The 17,040-nt window shown below is 42.9% G+C and overlaps 1 protein-coding gene across 1 annotated transcript; it reads right to left on the reverse strand.

Annotated features, from left to right (window-relative positions):
• Positions 1-707: 707 nt before the first annotated feature.
• Positions 708-14,559, reverse strand: xkrx (XK related X-linked; the record flags this gene model as incomplete). Its single annotated transcript, XM_080746181.1, has 3 exons — positions 708-1,997; positions 3,087-3,346; positions 14,393-14,559. 3 exons carry the CDS (start codon positions 14,557-14,559, stop codon positions 1,135-1,137), a joined length of 1,290 nt encoding a protein of 429 aa, XP_080602307.1. The 3' UTR covers positions 708-1,134.
• Between the last annotated feature and the right edge of the window lie 2,481 nt (positions 14,560-17,040).

Genomic DNA, 17,040 nt, shown 5'->3' on the forward strand with positions numbered 1-17,040 from the left:
AAAATTTCAAGTAATAAAGCAGTAGTCAAGGCACTGACATACAATCGTTACAAATCATACAAATAGACAAGCAGTAGGTTAATGTCACCACTTTAGTACCCAGAGACCTATCTACTTTCACTCATTTTAATACATAAAATAAAATTCTGGAGCTGGCACTCCTATTTGAGAGGTGCTTTTCATATTTCTTTGACCACCTTGTGCAAGTAAAAAAAAAAGGCAAACCTGAACAAGCCAACAGTGACAAATACAATATGTTTCACACAGTGTAATAATGAGAGGAGTAAACACTGTCCTCCTGTTGCATGGAGATGCTTCAACACTCTGACACACACACAGTATGCAGTGTAATAGGCAATTCCCATGGAGTAGGGTGGGAAAACCCTGACAGCAAGTAAATTGGGGATGTCCCAGTCAGTCTCTGTGGCTTGGCTCCTTTGGCACGTTTCCCACACACCTGGCTCACACTATCTGACCTAATGCTGCTCTCAAGGCAGCCTTTGTCTGTGACCTCATATGCTGCATTCTTTAGCCTACTGGGGCCAAGCAATAGATATAAAAGCATGGATAGGTCCTCGGCGCCCTACTTTCATGTTCACAGCCACTTAATACCCGGTGATGCTTATTACTATGGATGCCATATAACAAACGCATCTTCATATCGAGCAACCATGTCATGGAGGCCCCCGTGAATTGATTACGTCCTCTTCTGTGTTTTAAGCACACATAAATACAGCGTCAGAAATGTCCAGTCTAAAAAAAGGATTCCATGGGCCAAGCACTGTCCAATGTGTGAATAATTGCCCCAAGACCAAGAATAACAAAACCTCTGCACACTTATATAGAAATGATAAGGCCACTGTTCAGGACACAGTGCATGGCTTATCTTACTCAAGGGTGTGTATGCAACCGTGTTCTTCATACAACAAAAGGATTCTAATTTCCGTATTAAACGTCTGCTTACTGGAAAGCCCTTGCCCTCTGTGGTGCTGGGTGTGGGACACCATTATGTCCCATGTCTCCCTCTGTGCACGCACGTTATGTGAACCACTAAAATCCTGTCTGGGCCCTTCTGTACAATCAATAAAGGCATAAAAAGCCCCCCCACAAAAATCTTAAAAGAAAAAACTAAAGTCATGGCTGGGCTGCTTCAACGGTGTCATCCACGATAGCCGTCTCGCGGTCTCCCAGCTGACTGGTGATGTCGGGGCGCTGTGGGTTCAGCTCCACAGCCTCCTCCTCCTCCGGCGCCAGCACCATGGTGGCAGTCGTGGAGTAGGTGGGGGCCACCCCCTGCCGCCTCTTCTCTCCTCCCCCGCCCCTGTGGCAGCAGACGCAGTGTAGGCAGTCGTGGACGTTGTGCTTGAAGAGGCGCCTGCAGGGGTGGCAGTACTGATAGAAGAGCAGCATGAAGAGCACGGCCAGGCTGTAGCAGATCAGCAGCTGGGCCACCAGCAGCGGCGCGCACACGTACTCGTAGAAGTCGGACTTGAACAGGTACCACAGCGAGATGAGCAGGACGTTCTCGGCGAAGCGGCCGCAGTAGTAGGCGGCGTGCCGGCCCCAGTGCTGCTTCTTCTCGATGAGCTCGCGGTGGGCCAGGTCCAGCTGCACCGCCGACCAGCAGAAGATGTTAATGCAGGCGTAGAGCAGCGTGAACAGGCACAGCACTATGATGGTGTCCAGCTTGGAGAAGTTCTTCTCCAGGCTGTCTGGCAGCGTGCCCTTCCTCGCCCAGAACTCGGCCCAGGGCAGGAAGAAGAAGAACAGCAGGTTGGCCAGGCCGACGGGCACCACCCAGTAGGTCAGCGCCGTGCTGAACAGCACCAGCGAGGTGACGCGCGTGGCGATCTCCAGCCCCCGCCACACGATCATACAAATGTAGGCCGCTGGGCGGACTCGCACCTTGTAGTCGTCGTATCGGATTTGGATGGCCAGCACGCTGCACACCAGCGCCCCGTATGTGATGGAGATGAGGGTGATGATCATTAGAGCCACTGGGAACAGAAAGGGGGGGGGGGTGTCACTGGTTATTAAAGCAGCAATAGTACTGTAGCAAGGAGTGTTGAAAATGCCTTCTCACAAGTCAGACACATCACAATCACTATCAGCTACATGCATCTATGAGATAAATCACTGTCAGCTACATGCATCTCTCTATGAGATAAATCGCTATCAGCTACATGCAACTTTCTATGAGATAATTCTATCTTTTTAACTGCAATGATGAGCCTGCACAACTAAGAATTTCATCCACCTTACTTGTAATCAGGGGTGTCACACCAAATTCTGGGCCCTGGATACAAGGATTCACTGCGGGCCCCCCAGGAATGTTCTTCATAGGGGGAGGGGGTTTAACCCATTTAGACTGGAACGCATTATTGAACATTATTTTGAGCTTTAACTATTGAAAAATAGCAGATATACAAGCTCACAGCGCAGCACCGAGTGCCGCGTTGTGAGCTTGTAGATCTGCTATTTTTTTTAAATCGTGAAAATTTGTGCAGGTCTTTGAATATTTCAAATCTTTCTAAGGTTTTTTGAAAAACCTGTTTCCCATCTCAAAATATTTAGTTCCAGGGACCCCCCAGAAGCAAACTGTGCTTAAAAAATACATATACCGGTATTCAAAGATTTGCACACATTTTCACGACTTTTCAAAAATAGCAGATCTACAAGCTTGCAGCACGGCACTCGGTGCCTCGCTGTGAGCTTGTATATCTGTTCTTTTTCAATAGCTAAAGTATAAAATAATTAAGGCCCCTCCACCTTGGGCCCTAGTAACTCAATCCCACTCCCCCCCCACCCCCCCCCCCCCCCCCCCCCTTGTGATCAGTAACATGAGCGATGTAATCTGATTACTTTCAGAAAACTGTATTACTTCATTTACTGGACTGAAAATAATTAAGTCTACATTTTGAGCGTTACCTGGCTGTAACCAACACTGCTCACTAGGGGTGGGAAGGTATCAGCGAACTCATGATAATAGCTTTAGTACTGTGCTACATTAATTATGTATTATAATTCCATCATTCATTCATTTCAACCTAGTGCAGCTTAATTGAAATACCAAGCAATATTCTTACATCTGGCGCCGGGGATGTACTTTTCCTGAATGGTGGCGTACATCTGCAGTGTGAGCTGGGGGGTAGAGCCCAGAAATGCCTGGATGACCGCAGTACGCTTGAAGGCATTCCTGTGAGCAGCCAGCATGCGCTCAGAGTGGCCGATCTCCAGCTCCATTGGCAGGCCCTGTCCCTTCTTCAGACTGATCTTCCTGGATAACGTGACATATGGCTCCTCCTTTTTGCCTGCCTTGAAGTAGATCACCAGCGCCTCGATGCACCTGGGGAAGAGAGACATAATTATGAAGGATGAGTGATCTCTCTTCAGACCAACAGAGGGTAGTAGTGTTACGTTTAATAGGAGGGTTTAAGTGATTGACCAGGATTTACACCCTGGTGGCAACAGAGAAATTCACCCGACTCAGCAGGTGAATTTTCTCTCTTGAAAATATAGTCCATCAACATAGGACACAACTGCATTTACAATTTACATGGACAATATTTTTAGAATATGTTTAGAATTAAATAATTCCGATCAGCGATTCCAAACTGTTTACATGGACACTAAATAAAAGTAAATATAACTTTTGACATTTTAAAATAAATCTAGGATAAATGTATTATGTATATTATGTCATAAATTAGGATACATACAGCCATATCCAGAGTTAATGTTCATTACAATTCATGAAAAGATTTCTCTGATTCCCCATAAATAACCAGTGTCTCCACCAGGGGGCAGTCAAAAGAAACAATCTACAGTGTCAGCTACCACCTCCACCTCAGTATTGAATGAAAGAAAATGAAAAACCTAGAAGGGCGTGGTTCCCTTTGAGTTTGTAAGAAACCTGTTGACATTAACCCCAATAACAAAAAGTTCTACCACGTTCCGGCGGCTTTCTCAACAACTAAGTTTTAGAAGAAAACATTAACATGATGCACTTGTGGGATATGAACGATCACATCCAAATCATCAGCCATTAGCCAAAAGTATAGCAGGTTAATTTTACATGGAACTTTTGTCAGGTATCCAAACAGGCCAGCCATTAGGAATTATTGACAAGGGAACAACATTCTCCAAATTGGCCCTCTCATCTAAATCCCGAGCGACTTACAGGCCATGAACCCTAGTCAACAAATGACAGGGTAAATACTAATAGTCACATAAATAAAGCACAAAGACAACAACAATGTAGTGCTTCAAATACATGAGGATACCAGGTAAACCTAGAATCCGTAAACAATGTGCTATCTAAATAACATTCCTCACATTTGTGGTTAAGAAAATAAAATCTACAGTAAATAAACAGATGAACAAGTAGGCTAAACAACATAGTTCTGCATAGCATAACCTACTAGCATCTATCACAAAGGTGACAAGAGGGCATACAGGGAGCAGCAGAAACTTGAGTCGGTCTACAAGGGGGAGTTTATTCCACAGCTTGGGAGCCGGGAGAGAGAGAAAAGTCTAGGAGGGGGTGGAACATTGGTCTCTGTGTTTTAGGGAAAGCTTGAACAAACTATTAGTGTTAGGTGTGAGCGGGTTACGTCAACATGTGACAGAAATAGAATGAACAAGCTTGTGAAGAAGCCAGGTTCTGTGCTAGGCATGGTGATGTGGAGCCTGCCCTGGACTGGAGGTGAGAGAAAGGAAGAGGCTGGTAGCCATCATGACAAACCCGTCCCACCACCTTCAGTAGGAAATAAGTGGGGCCGCTGAGTAACAGCGTGGTGTGCAGATTCACACGGAGGAGGGATTGATTGACAATGTGTGTGTGCGTGCGTGCGTGCGTGCGTGCGTGCGTGCGTGCGTGCGTGCGTGCGTGCGTGCGTGCGTGTGTGTGTGCGTGTGTGTGCGTGCGCGCGTGCGTGTGTACGTGCGCGCGTGTGAGGGAGAGTAAGAACACTAATAAAATGTAGCTTCAGGTTGAGCTGGTAATGAGCCAGCTCTTATGGGAGGACTTAAATCTAAACATGGAGCTAAGATCATTCCATGCAGCTGTTGCAGTGCACAGGAATGAACTTTGGTTTAATAGGTGGGGCACAAAGTTGGTGGAGCTTCCTCTGGTTGAGTACCTATGTACTGCTCTGATCTTGGTGATGGACTGGGTCATCCTTTAGTTAGGGTTGATGTCAACCGTGCAGTACAATGATGGTAGCAGTCGCTCTGCTACCAGGCATTAGGCTTGGTCCTCGGATTAAGGACCAATGACCAACAATGTAACTCTTGTCTTGCTCATGCAATGACTCCTTATCTTTTATATCTATTTATGCCTGGTTTTCTTGCCTGGTTTGCTATTTTCTCTTATCTGCATGCTTTTATCATCTGTTCTTGTGTTCTGATGACTGCTGTAACTGCCATGTCGACTGAATTTCCGTAGTGCGATCAATAAAGATATGTCTATGTATGTAAGGGGTGTGGAGTTGGAACATGTCCTGTAGTAGCCCTGGTCCAGAGCTTTAGCGAGTTCTCTTTAACTCCCTGCCAGGTGCTCGGCTCGGATCATGGACAAGGAATTCCACTGCCCTGTGAGGGCTCCGACTTTAGTAAAAATATAAACATAACTACTTTGCTACTCAACCTAAACAAAAAGGCAGTTTGAAAATAGGAGAGTTTTAAGCAGCGATTTAAAAACATTGATGGGCTGAGCAGACCAAATATGGAAGGCTGTTCCATAGCCTGGGGGCTACAGCTGCGAACGCCCCTGGTTATCTTACTGGGGTTGAGCTCGCAGTTGCTTGTCGGCGGATCTCAGAGCTCTAGCTGGGGTGTAGGGTTCCAGGATCTCAGAGAGATACTGAGGGGCCAGCCCGAAAAGCAAATAGGAGAACCTTAAAATCCTAAATTTAACTTGGAGTTTTTTGACGAGTGACGACTGATCGATTATTTATAGGGAATTTATAGGGAGTTACAATAATCAGGTTATATTGACAAGACCAAGGACCAGATGGAGAGATTATGGGGTCTATTTTCTGCCACCCTTTATCCTATATCCTCACCCTATACCCGCGAAATGCAGGTAAGGCAACTTGCTCTATCCCCAAATGGTATTTTGGGGACACAATACCCGCTGTCCATTATGCTGACTCCGTTATTTGTGCATGGAGGTGTGGCCGTGTTGTTGCTATTTCCCTAAAATGGTATTTTTAATAATAATTATTTTCGACAATTTAAAAATTAAATACAATAAAAAAATAAATTAAAATACATTTAAAAAGTAATTGAAAAAACAGCTCACATATTAGGAGGACAGTATGAGTCACCACCAGAACCAAGAACGGGTATTTTTGGTGAATCTATCATGGTTAAAATGGAGTTTGAAGTTACAATGGGTTTGTATAGGAAGGGGGTGTGTCTGATAAAATGAATACCAATCAAGCAACTTAAAAACTGCCTGGGGTGTTCCCCAAAGCCTGATTAGATGATAAAAGGATACCATTATCATCCAGGGCAGTGGAATTCCTAGAGCTAAAGCTCTGGACCAGGGCTAGTCCTGAAGGTCCTGATTGACCTGTAGGCCATTAGCAATGTTTTGTAATGGGTGCAGGCAGAAACCGGAAGCCAGAGAGGGGGATGCACCGCCCACCCATAGATCAACACTGGCAATTTCAAATAAGCTCTTGGTTAATTACTAGCCTTGTAGTGACACAGATGGAGTCTCTAACAACTACCGGTAAATCTATTTGCCCATTCCCTGTTTGGGAAACATGTACTCAATATGATTATAAAGCACAAAAGGTCAAGTCAGTCAGACCCATTTCAAAACAGATATAGTTTCTTTCCAAATAGATTGTTACAGTTAGTCAATAGCCATACTTTTAAAGTAAAATCAATTAGTGATCGTTCCAAAGTGTACAGTACAGTAAGAGGGGTCTCCCTGCCTTTTCAGTAAACAGAAAATACATTTATCCCACCTGTCCTGAAGATTTATTTTCCGTTCACTAAAGAGCTGGATAGATGGGGAGATGCCGGTTACTGAACAAAGAGCAAAGAGGGATAGCTGATGAAGACCCGTAGGGGTTGAAACGTGTATTTAATAGTTCCTCTTCTTCCAGGGTTACTGAACAAACACTCTATAGCAGTGATTAGATTAGGCGACTATTGGAATACAAAGCTTTAACCTTTAACCTTTTTTGTTTTTAAAGATAAAATATCACTTACACGTACTGTATACATACCGAGTACATGGCTGTCAACTGAAATGAGTCTAAAACAACTAACTAATTACAAGCTTAATACCAGCAGATTGTAATACAATAGCCTTAAGTTATTAAGGCCAGTGCAGCATTTCATTTTTCCCCCCTTTTTACTCTAGTAAAGTCAAAGTTACTTATTAAACCACTTGAACCCCATATATTGTTGAGTGGAGCCCCTCATGGCCCTCAAGTAAGACCAGTGTCTTTGTAAACTTGTAGTCAGATCTGCTATTTTCTGCAAACGTTTTCACCAGAATACGGATGCTGGGGTTTAAGTAGCTATAGTTATATTAGCTAGTCTGCTTGTGGGAGCTCCTCATCTTTACTACAGTCAGATTCACCTGATATCAAACATATAATTTTGCGAATGTCTGAGTGTCTGTCTGTCTGTCTGTCTGTCTGAAACAGCGTTTCTCCTCAGTGGCTGGAGCAATGGCGGTAGCCATTAAACGAAACGGGTATTTCTTACATTGATGCTCCTACATATTATCATGCAAGCACCAGTTAAAGTTACTTTCCATCCCTCATATACTGTATGCACAGTGCACAAATGCACATCCCATAACCCACACACTGCACATCATTTTGGAGCTCATATCTTTGAACGGGTAAGGGCTAGTCTATATAACAATTTGAAACTGACCGAACGGTGCATTCGACATACAGACGACCCGAAGCAGTCCAATTGGCTAGGACTGATCACGTGGCACACGGAGTTCTTAACCGGAAGTGCGTCCGGCGGTCAAATATGTCCGACCGGAAACGTGCGCTGCGGCACAATAGTTCCGCCACAATAGTTCCCCCCCCAAAAAAAATGTTTTTTTTATTTTATTTTTTTAACTTTTTTTTTTATTTATTATTATTATTATTTTTACTTTTTTTTTTCAAAAAACTTTTTTTTTTTGAAAAAAAAAGTTTTTTAGTAAAGAAGCGGGCATGGACTCTAGATGTGAGCGGCCCGAAGGGCCGCGAACCTCTAGTTTTTTACATTTGGCCTTTCCACTCAGCCTTTTATAACAGCCATAGACCTTCGCATGAGACCCTGCCTCAGGCAGGGCTCATCAATACCTCCCTGACAGCGGGGGTGTGACAAACAGCTCACAACTCGTCGCCAATGCAACACGTTGTGAGCTTGTAGATCAGCAAAGGCATTTTGTGTGTAGAGGGAAAAAGGAAGCGGCCATGGATAGACCTTTGGTGATTCTATAGGGTTCAAATGGTAAAGCTCTATTTTGAGGCTAATATTCATTACCAAAATTGGAAACATGAGGGTTTAACATGAAATGTTTGAACATATAATCCATGACATACTGTAAATTAAAATGAGCTTAAATCCACAATGCTCTGAGCAGCTGTTCTCAAGACAAACTAAACTCTTTGCAGATTCACGCTCCACCTCTAAATCTCACAGGATGGTGCTGGAATGTTATCTTTTGCTCCAAAGTACTGACATCTCCAACTTTGGACATGGATTCCACATGTGTTCACTTGCTCCAGCAGTTCAGCTGTGTGCACTACTGGGCTCTGCTGACATTTACGCTAAACTCAGGAGTCAGCCATTTTCAATCACTGTTGTTTCAGCTGTTGTGTGTTAGAGAATTATATTTAGGCTAGTTTGGCCGTACCATGGCATCAGCATCATGCTGACCTCCAGTTTTCACTTAACAGTTTTGGATCCAAAATGTATAAGGAACACTTTTTTCAACCTCATCTTCAAATAATTGATCCTCACTAATGTTCATTACAAGATGGTACCTGTAGGAGCCAGAATGATTTAACTGCAAGGTTTGGTGTTATTATTGACATAAACACTTGGGCACTGCACTGGTGGTGGGCGTGGGCACCGTAGCTGAGGCGCTGCCATGTTAATTACTCTGGCATTCACCTGGGCACCAATAGTGTGGGAATCTGGATGGAGAGGGGGTGAGCGTGCCGTGGGAGCAACAATTTCTGTTGACCGCATCAAACGCAAACAAATAACATAACATCAACGGTAGTATAATAGTGTGCTGGGAACTGTTATAATGATATGTTTTGTGGAGAATTAAATGGTCAAACGCTATGACTGCTGTGGACCTGAATTATTTTGTGTGCGTGTCATACAAGTGTCTACACTCTCATGTTTAGCTCCTCGCGGCTCTTTTTGAATAGCCTACTACAGCCACAATAGTACCCTTTCTGTCTACTGGCTCTGCGTCTCAGAGGTGGGCTTTGGACAGTTCAGAAACTTGCCTACACACCAGCGGTAGGCAGGTTTGGTAAATTCAGAAGTAATTTGTTTTTCATTGATCCAAGAACAATGACTTCTATTTCAGTGTTGTGTCTTCCAGCAAGATAAAGGCTGTAGTTTGTATTAACTCACCAGGTGATTCTATTAGCTTATGATGTCATTGGTAGGCAGGTTTCTGAACCGTCCACAGCCCAATTCTGAGACACAGTGAGTAGACTGAAATGGTGATTAATAAGGAACAATAATATATGAAGATATAGTTGAAAATGGTTCAAATGCTCCTTTAAAGACCGGTTTCAAGGATAATCTTGCTGTCATTTAAGTATGCACTCATCACTGTTTACTCCCTTGTATACAGTACATTCCAGTGGGCTCAAATCTCTCTTTGCATTCATGTTTGCACACACACACACACACAGACACAGACACAGACACAGACACACACACACACACACACACACACACACACACACACACACACACACACACACACACACACACACACACACACACACACACACACACACAGTAAGGCTAGGCAATATAGCCTATCAATATTACTGTGCATCAATATCGTGATATGATATGAGACAACAGTAGATATTGTTTGCATATACAGTGAGTATATAGTAATAGTGTATAAGTATTTTTTTTTTAATTTTACTTAAAGGCTGCATGCAGTAATGTAATTTTCTGAATTTACGGTTAGCTTTTACCCACTTATATTTAAAATAATCTTGCATAAATATTTAGTCAAAGCACCAATAGTTATCTACACAATAACATCATAATATTGATATCATATTGAAAACATATTGTGAAACTGATTTTGTCCATATCGCACAGCCCTGCAGTGTCATCTCATCTGTGGTTTATACTGTGCAATACAGTAGAGTACTGTAGAGTAATGGAGGGAGGAGGCACAAGACCATAATTTACTGACAATGCTTCTAAGGAAATCTGGCTCAGCAAAGAGCTGAGAATGCAGCTATGGGGGTAGTGCACTGACTGCACTCAGGCCAGTGTGCACTTAGGATTCAGTAAGCAATTGAGAGGCAGACTGAATATCACTCAAGTATATAAAAAGAAAATGCACGCCTGAAGAAAGAATTAGCCAACAGAATCAATATGCTTACATTCTGTGCATGTGATCTACACAGTCTACTGATCTACAATCACAAGCTAATCGGTGCGCTCACCGCACAAACACAATGTCAAAGAAGATTGGGAAACATAAAATATAATTCAAAAGGACATTCCAGTTTCGGAAAAGGCAGTTTTTTTATTGAGGAAATTGCTTCAACTACCCATTGGTTTGACACAGCAAAACATCCTGTAGTGAGAATCAGTCACTGGGCATTTGCATGCACAGTGTAGTAGGGACTTCGGCAGGCACACTTTGAACTCTCCAAAAGGAAATCGCTGAAGAATGCCTTCAACTCTAGGTTTCATGCAAAGCAGTGTGTAGTGTTTTATTTTTCTTTCTTTTTTTATCATGTTTAGCTACAACTCCTGCACCTGTTCATCTACTCTTTTTTGCACAAACCCCTTTGCACTCTGCCAGTTTAAAAACCCTTTAAACTGAGTGCAAAATGAGACACATAACCATTTCCCTTCACTGTTTCAGCTATCAACATGCAGAGACTGCACCAGGCAGTCTTAGTGTAAGGATGTAGCTAGTCTATCCCTGCCTGGGGTGAGGATAATATTCTCAGAAACAAGTCATGACCTGACATAGATAATCTGACTCCAGAGACACACAAACACACACACCCACACCCACACCCACACACACACACACACACACACACACACACACACACACACACACACACACACACAAACATTCCACACAGACTATGGGGATGATGACATCTTGCTACTCCACCCAGTTAGACTCAAATACGGTTTCTATTAGCACTAATATGCACTATCGAATATGCCTATATATCTGAAAGAAAACTGTAAATATAAATGCAATACTCCACTTTAAAAGTAAAAACCTGACTGATTTTTCCAGCAACATTTTAAAGCCATTGCTGAGTTGCTCTGAGTCATTGTTTGCCAAGCCACTGTGCCACAGCTGATTGACAATGACATCATCTCCAAGCCACAAAAAAAACACCCATCATCGGTATCAGGTGACATTAGGTTAACATAGAATGAAAGAGAACATGACAGATACTCCCAACAAAACTACGGTTCACTGGCCCATCGCTGGCCTCACTTAGGCATACTGAAAATAAAGTGAAAGATGTACACTGCAATCCATGTAAATGATTCCAATTACAGTTTGCATATTAATCACATAAAATATTAAGCTAGTGTATAATGCTGACTACCTTTGGGACAAACTGTCTTTTAGAAAGGCTTTTCTTGGCTGAAGGCATTACAAATTGTTGGCCCAAGGGAGGCATCCCAAGCCCCAAGCTCAGGGCGAAGGGGGTGGACATGGCCACAAATCACTGCCTCAGGGTTTCAGCATGTATACAGTAGGTCCTTAGCTGTTTACAGCTGCCTTTGCTCTCAGCCGCTTCCCTTGTCAGTAGAACTAACTGTTTGACTTTGTTTACTGTGAAAAAGTCCATCCATACTGTAACAGATCGTGTACTGAGGCCAACGGTTGGTTTTAATTAACTATAGCCAAACCAATGCCAGATTTTTGGGTCTGGTGCCAATTTATCAGAGTCACCACGGGTTACCAATGATATTTTGTAAGAACTGAATTTTATTTAACCACCTAAACCCTACTCAAATATTTTCAAAAATAGCTGATCTATAACATGATACAATGTGAGTTTGTAGATCTACTATTTTGGAAAGACTTTTAAAAATGTTCACCCATCATGCCCAAAACAGGGTCAGCAGGTTGAAACGGTCTATTATGAAATACATAAAAGCCTCTCCTGGGCACTGTGGAATCAACCCAGTGTGGATAAGGTTAAATTCCCTTATAAGAGCTTACAAAATAAAATAAATATGGCCTTTTGTCTGCAAAGCAATTCATGTGCCTCTGCCAGTTTCCTTACAGCAAATATTAACATAATGCATTGTCTCTCAATGTCATCTTGAGTTCAATCTGAAATATTTGAAGTTACAGGCCAGCCAGGGGGTGTAACATACGGTGGTCACTGACATGTGTGCCTTCTTCTCAGCGAGGAGCTGACATCCACATAATTATAGTACTGTGGCTCAACCAAACACTGAGTATGGTCCAGTTATACTGTCAATGGCAGGGCTGCAAAGTCCTGGTGGTTATGGCATTTATCATAAAGGGTGGGGCAGAGTAGACATGGATCATGTGAAGACTGTGTAGTGTGTACTGTAAGAATAGTGTGTATAAAGCATGTGTCATCTTTTGGACAATCTGGGAACCCATTCTGTAAAAAAATAATCAGGCCACCATTTAGCGTATCTGGTGCTATGGTTATCAATAGCTGGCTTGCCTGGCAAATTTCACCTGTACACTTTTCTAAAAGCTGAACCACATTAACACAGCAAAACATATCTGTATATGCAATACTACTACAGGATGACCCCAGAAACCTACCCATTTGGGTCAAAAGACAATGTTGCCTTGAAAAGACCACACCCTTTTAACTGACTATTAAAAGCAACCAGTGGTTCTTTGTACAGCAGCACACAACCCAAGTTAAGCTTATAGGTAGGTATAATATTTCAAAATACACAGACAAATCAACAGGGGGCAAAGCCTATGAGTCACTGTTTGTCAAACAAGTCTCATAAATGCTATAGCCCTAGAATGGCTGTGACATTTCATACATGAAATGTATGAAATATCACACCACTCTAGAGCTACAACTGCCACTGATTAAATTACCTAATTTTGAATGGTATGATTAAACAGCAACATTGCTTTGTTATTATTGTCAATACAAACAACCTCAATTTCTCAATACAGAATGTCTTCATGTGTTAACTTGTTTGTTTCATTTTTATGGTGAGTTTTAAATGTTTTTAATGTAACTTTTCTGCTTTATTGATAATCATTTGCACTTTTCTGTTAAGCACTTGTGCTTCACTTTTGCTCTGTAAAGCATGTTGAGCTGCATTTCATGTCATGAAAGGTGCTATACAAATAAAGTGTATTAATAGTATCTGTACTCGGGTCAAATGTTGTTCATTCCATAAAGTTTGAAACTGCAGCATTTGCTTTTACAAAACCATGTACTTAATTTTAGCAACATTACTGTATATGCTAGGCTTGTCAAAGATTTGACTTGAGGTGTTGTTTGTTTTCAATGTTTCCTGTTGTGCACAAACATTTGAGGAAGTATCTCACTTTAACATTGTCTTTTACATCATTATAGCATTGCAACAATGACTATGTCATCAGTCAAGCGTAATCCCTTCATGGGGAAATCAAGTGGTCCTAGCATCTTGGTGGCAATGAGATTGTGTTTCCTATAAATGTGGGAATCTAATATAGACACTACTGTAACTGTGAGTAAGGGCTATAGAAATAATCTCAGATGAGGTCATGTGACATAAATATAAAACAATATCACGCTGCAGGAAGAAGTAACACAGTTAAAAACAAAGTTCAAAGTCAATCCAATCACTTCAAGGAACTGTCAGTAGCAGAACCATGGGGATGGGGGGGATATGTGATAGATATAAATATATATTCTTTAAATTATTATTATTATTATTCATGTATTTGAACCACAGAGGTAGCCTACATGATGATTTGAACACATCACATGCCAGCTTAGTTATGTTCCAGTGCACACAGCATCACTAACTAGCTCTGGTCCAGTGTGGACTGGAGCTAGCCATGGATAAACACAACGGTCATCTGTCATGACAGACAGTCATGTTTCAGGGCTAGACCAGGATCCAAACCATTGTGAAACAGTGCTTGTGAAACAGTACTTACCTAATAACAGGGCCCAGTAGCAGCAGGTGTAATAACAGTACCAGGGGGCGATCTCTCCCCACGTCTCTATGAATGAATATCAGTGCCATCTGCGTTAGTATAGCGGGCACCAGGATGAATGCGACCGTCATGCCCATCCATATTTTGTCGTCGCTCTTGTCGTACATGGCGCACACCACTGTTGCGCTCACAAACTCGGCACAGTACAGTAACGTGGCGAGCACGACGCTGAGCGGAGGCTGTATCGTGCGACTGTGATTCACAACCATCACAAGTTCTCCGTTCTCTCCAACCGAGCCGTAGTCGTGCTGTTGAGAGCTGCGCTCCGGTTCGGTGATCTCAACTGTATCGTGCTCCATCATGGTCAACTTGAAAAGTGATTTTTTTTCTTGCAGCACTTTGCAACGTTCAACTGAAATACAACGTTTTATTTATTTAAAAAATAAAAGTGATGAATCGGTTCCAATTCCAGAGAACGTGAATGAAAGCGGTTCATCTGTTTTGAAGCGAGGGTCCCACGCCTACACCTGGTGAACATGGTGAGTCACTGGCTCAGCCTCTGCAGCGTTTCTTCGTTTATTTGTCTCGGACAGTCATACCCACTTTGCCCCAAGTTGATCACTGCTGCTAAACGCCGCTTCTCGCATGTTTTCAACGTCTTGATTTCATCTCTCCCGAGTTATTGAGGCCACCCTACGTGGCGTAAACACTATACCACCATGGTGGCACCCTTTACTGCATGCTACAAGCAAACGTACGCCTTCGACCAGTTCAGAAAGTATCTTGAGTGGGTCGACACAGTTGTTGCATTGTCATCGGAGACACGGGAACGTCCCGTGTTGCAACCGCGTGCGAAGCAGTGGCTTCATTACGTCCTTCTTCATGTTCACAGCTTCAATTATTCTTCCGATCGTAAATACATGATCCAAAAACGAGTCAGCTGCAACTGTAGTAGTGTAGTAGTAAGATCCCACCCATGACAGTCTGGTAAAGGCAGCAGGTGTGTCGTCTCTACAGTCTACACTCTACAGTACACCACACACACGCAAACGCCTAACACCGGCGTCCGGCGGCATGCCTTGGTGCGTAATGTCTGGCCTCCCCCGGGTCCTAATGCACTGAGTTTACAGGCGTCCTCAAATAAATAAATAATCTATTGCCTCCACCAGCCGAAGGCTGAGGGGAGAGTATGTTTTCGCCCCTGTCCGTGCGTCCGTGACGTCAACCATACTATGACGTCTATGGTGACGTCATGGACAAACTTTGGGGACGGACGGACGGACGCACGGACGCACGGACGGAGGGGAAAACATACTCTCCCCTCAGCCTTCGGCTGGTGGAGACAACAAACAAGACACCTGCAGATTGCCAGTGGTAGAAAAAGTATACCTACTCACATTTTCTTTTTACTTAAACGGGCGCTGTCATTGTAGATCGTCTATTTTCAAATAGCTTAGGTATAAAATAGGGCTAAAATGGTTAATGTATGTTTTGTAATATTATAGCCTAATTTATATCTGCAACGTAAGTAACTGTCTATAACTAAAGTTTTCAAATAAATGTAGGCCTACTGGTGTAAAAGTAAAAATCAAACCTCGGTTCGAAGTGGAGCGGTGAATCTGAGCAGCTATACCCTGTGTGTGTTGCTAAATGCCTAAACTGTAAACTGTAAACTGTGCCTGTGAGTGAGTGGGTGAGTGTGCCTGGCCTGCACAAAACAGCGCCCCTCCTTTAACTAGTGTGTTGTGTGTGGCCAGTCAAGGTATTGCCAGGTTACGGACACGGCCAGCCACCCAGCCACCCACCCAGCCACCCAGCCACCCAGCCACCCACCCACGGACATACCCACGGACATACCTGTCTATTGGGAGCGCTTTCACCGCTCCAAAAATATTTGGATCCAAGATGTAGTGGAGTAGAAGTAAAAGTATTGGAAATTTGAAATAGTCAAGTAAAGTGCAAATAACTCAAAATTTTACTTAAGAACCGTACTTAGTTACTTTACACCACTGCACCTGTGCAGATTGCAGAACACAATAAGTGTAAGTGTAATGTAAGACAGAGCAGGGTAACTGATCATCATGGTAAAGCCCTAATGGGCAGTAGCTAATGGGCCGGGGGTCATCCTGTATTGTCCCAGTGTCCTGGCTGTATCTTATATATATATTCGAGGGGTTGGGGTTAGGGTTTGCATATGGCTGGCTGAGGAAAATGGAATAGACACATCCCTAGCTGAGGTTTTATACATTTTGTATTATCCCTAAATATGATGATATAAGAGAGATATTTGTTAATAGTCTTCTATTTGTGGTGATTTTCCTGAGTTGCATGCTTACATGCTGTAAGCATAAAGTGGTGTCTTATGGGCACTTTGTGAGCAGGACATAATAATAAAAGAATAAAATAATCAATCAATCAGCTTATAGGTTATCTAGGTAACTTTGAGCCTAAATGATTTGTTTTAACTTTGAACAATATGGTACCCAACCTCTAGGGTAGTGGTTCTCTAGGGATCTACAGACCGCTAGGGGTCCTTGAGGGGGTTCCATGGGAATGTGGATGTGGAGTGGTATTGCTGTGTATGGGTAAGGTTTACAAGCTTTAATATGTTAGTGTGAAACCCCTGGTCTATTTCATAATATCAGAAA

Source organism: Nannobrachium achirus (assembly GCF_963921795.1).
Source record: "Nannobrachium achirus genome assembly, chromosome: 17".
Lineage (NCBI taxonomy): Eukaryota > Metazoa > Chordata > Actinopteri > Myctophiformes > Myctophidae > Nannobrachium > Nannobrachium achirus.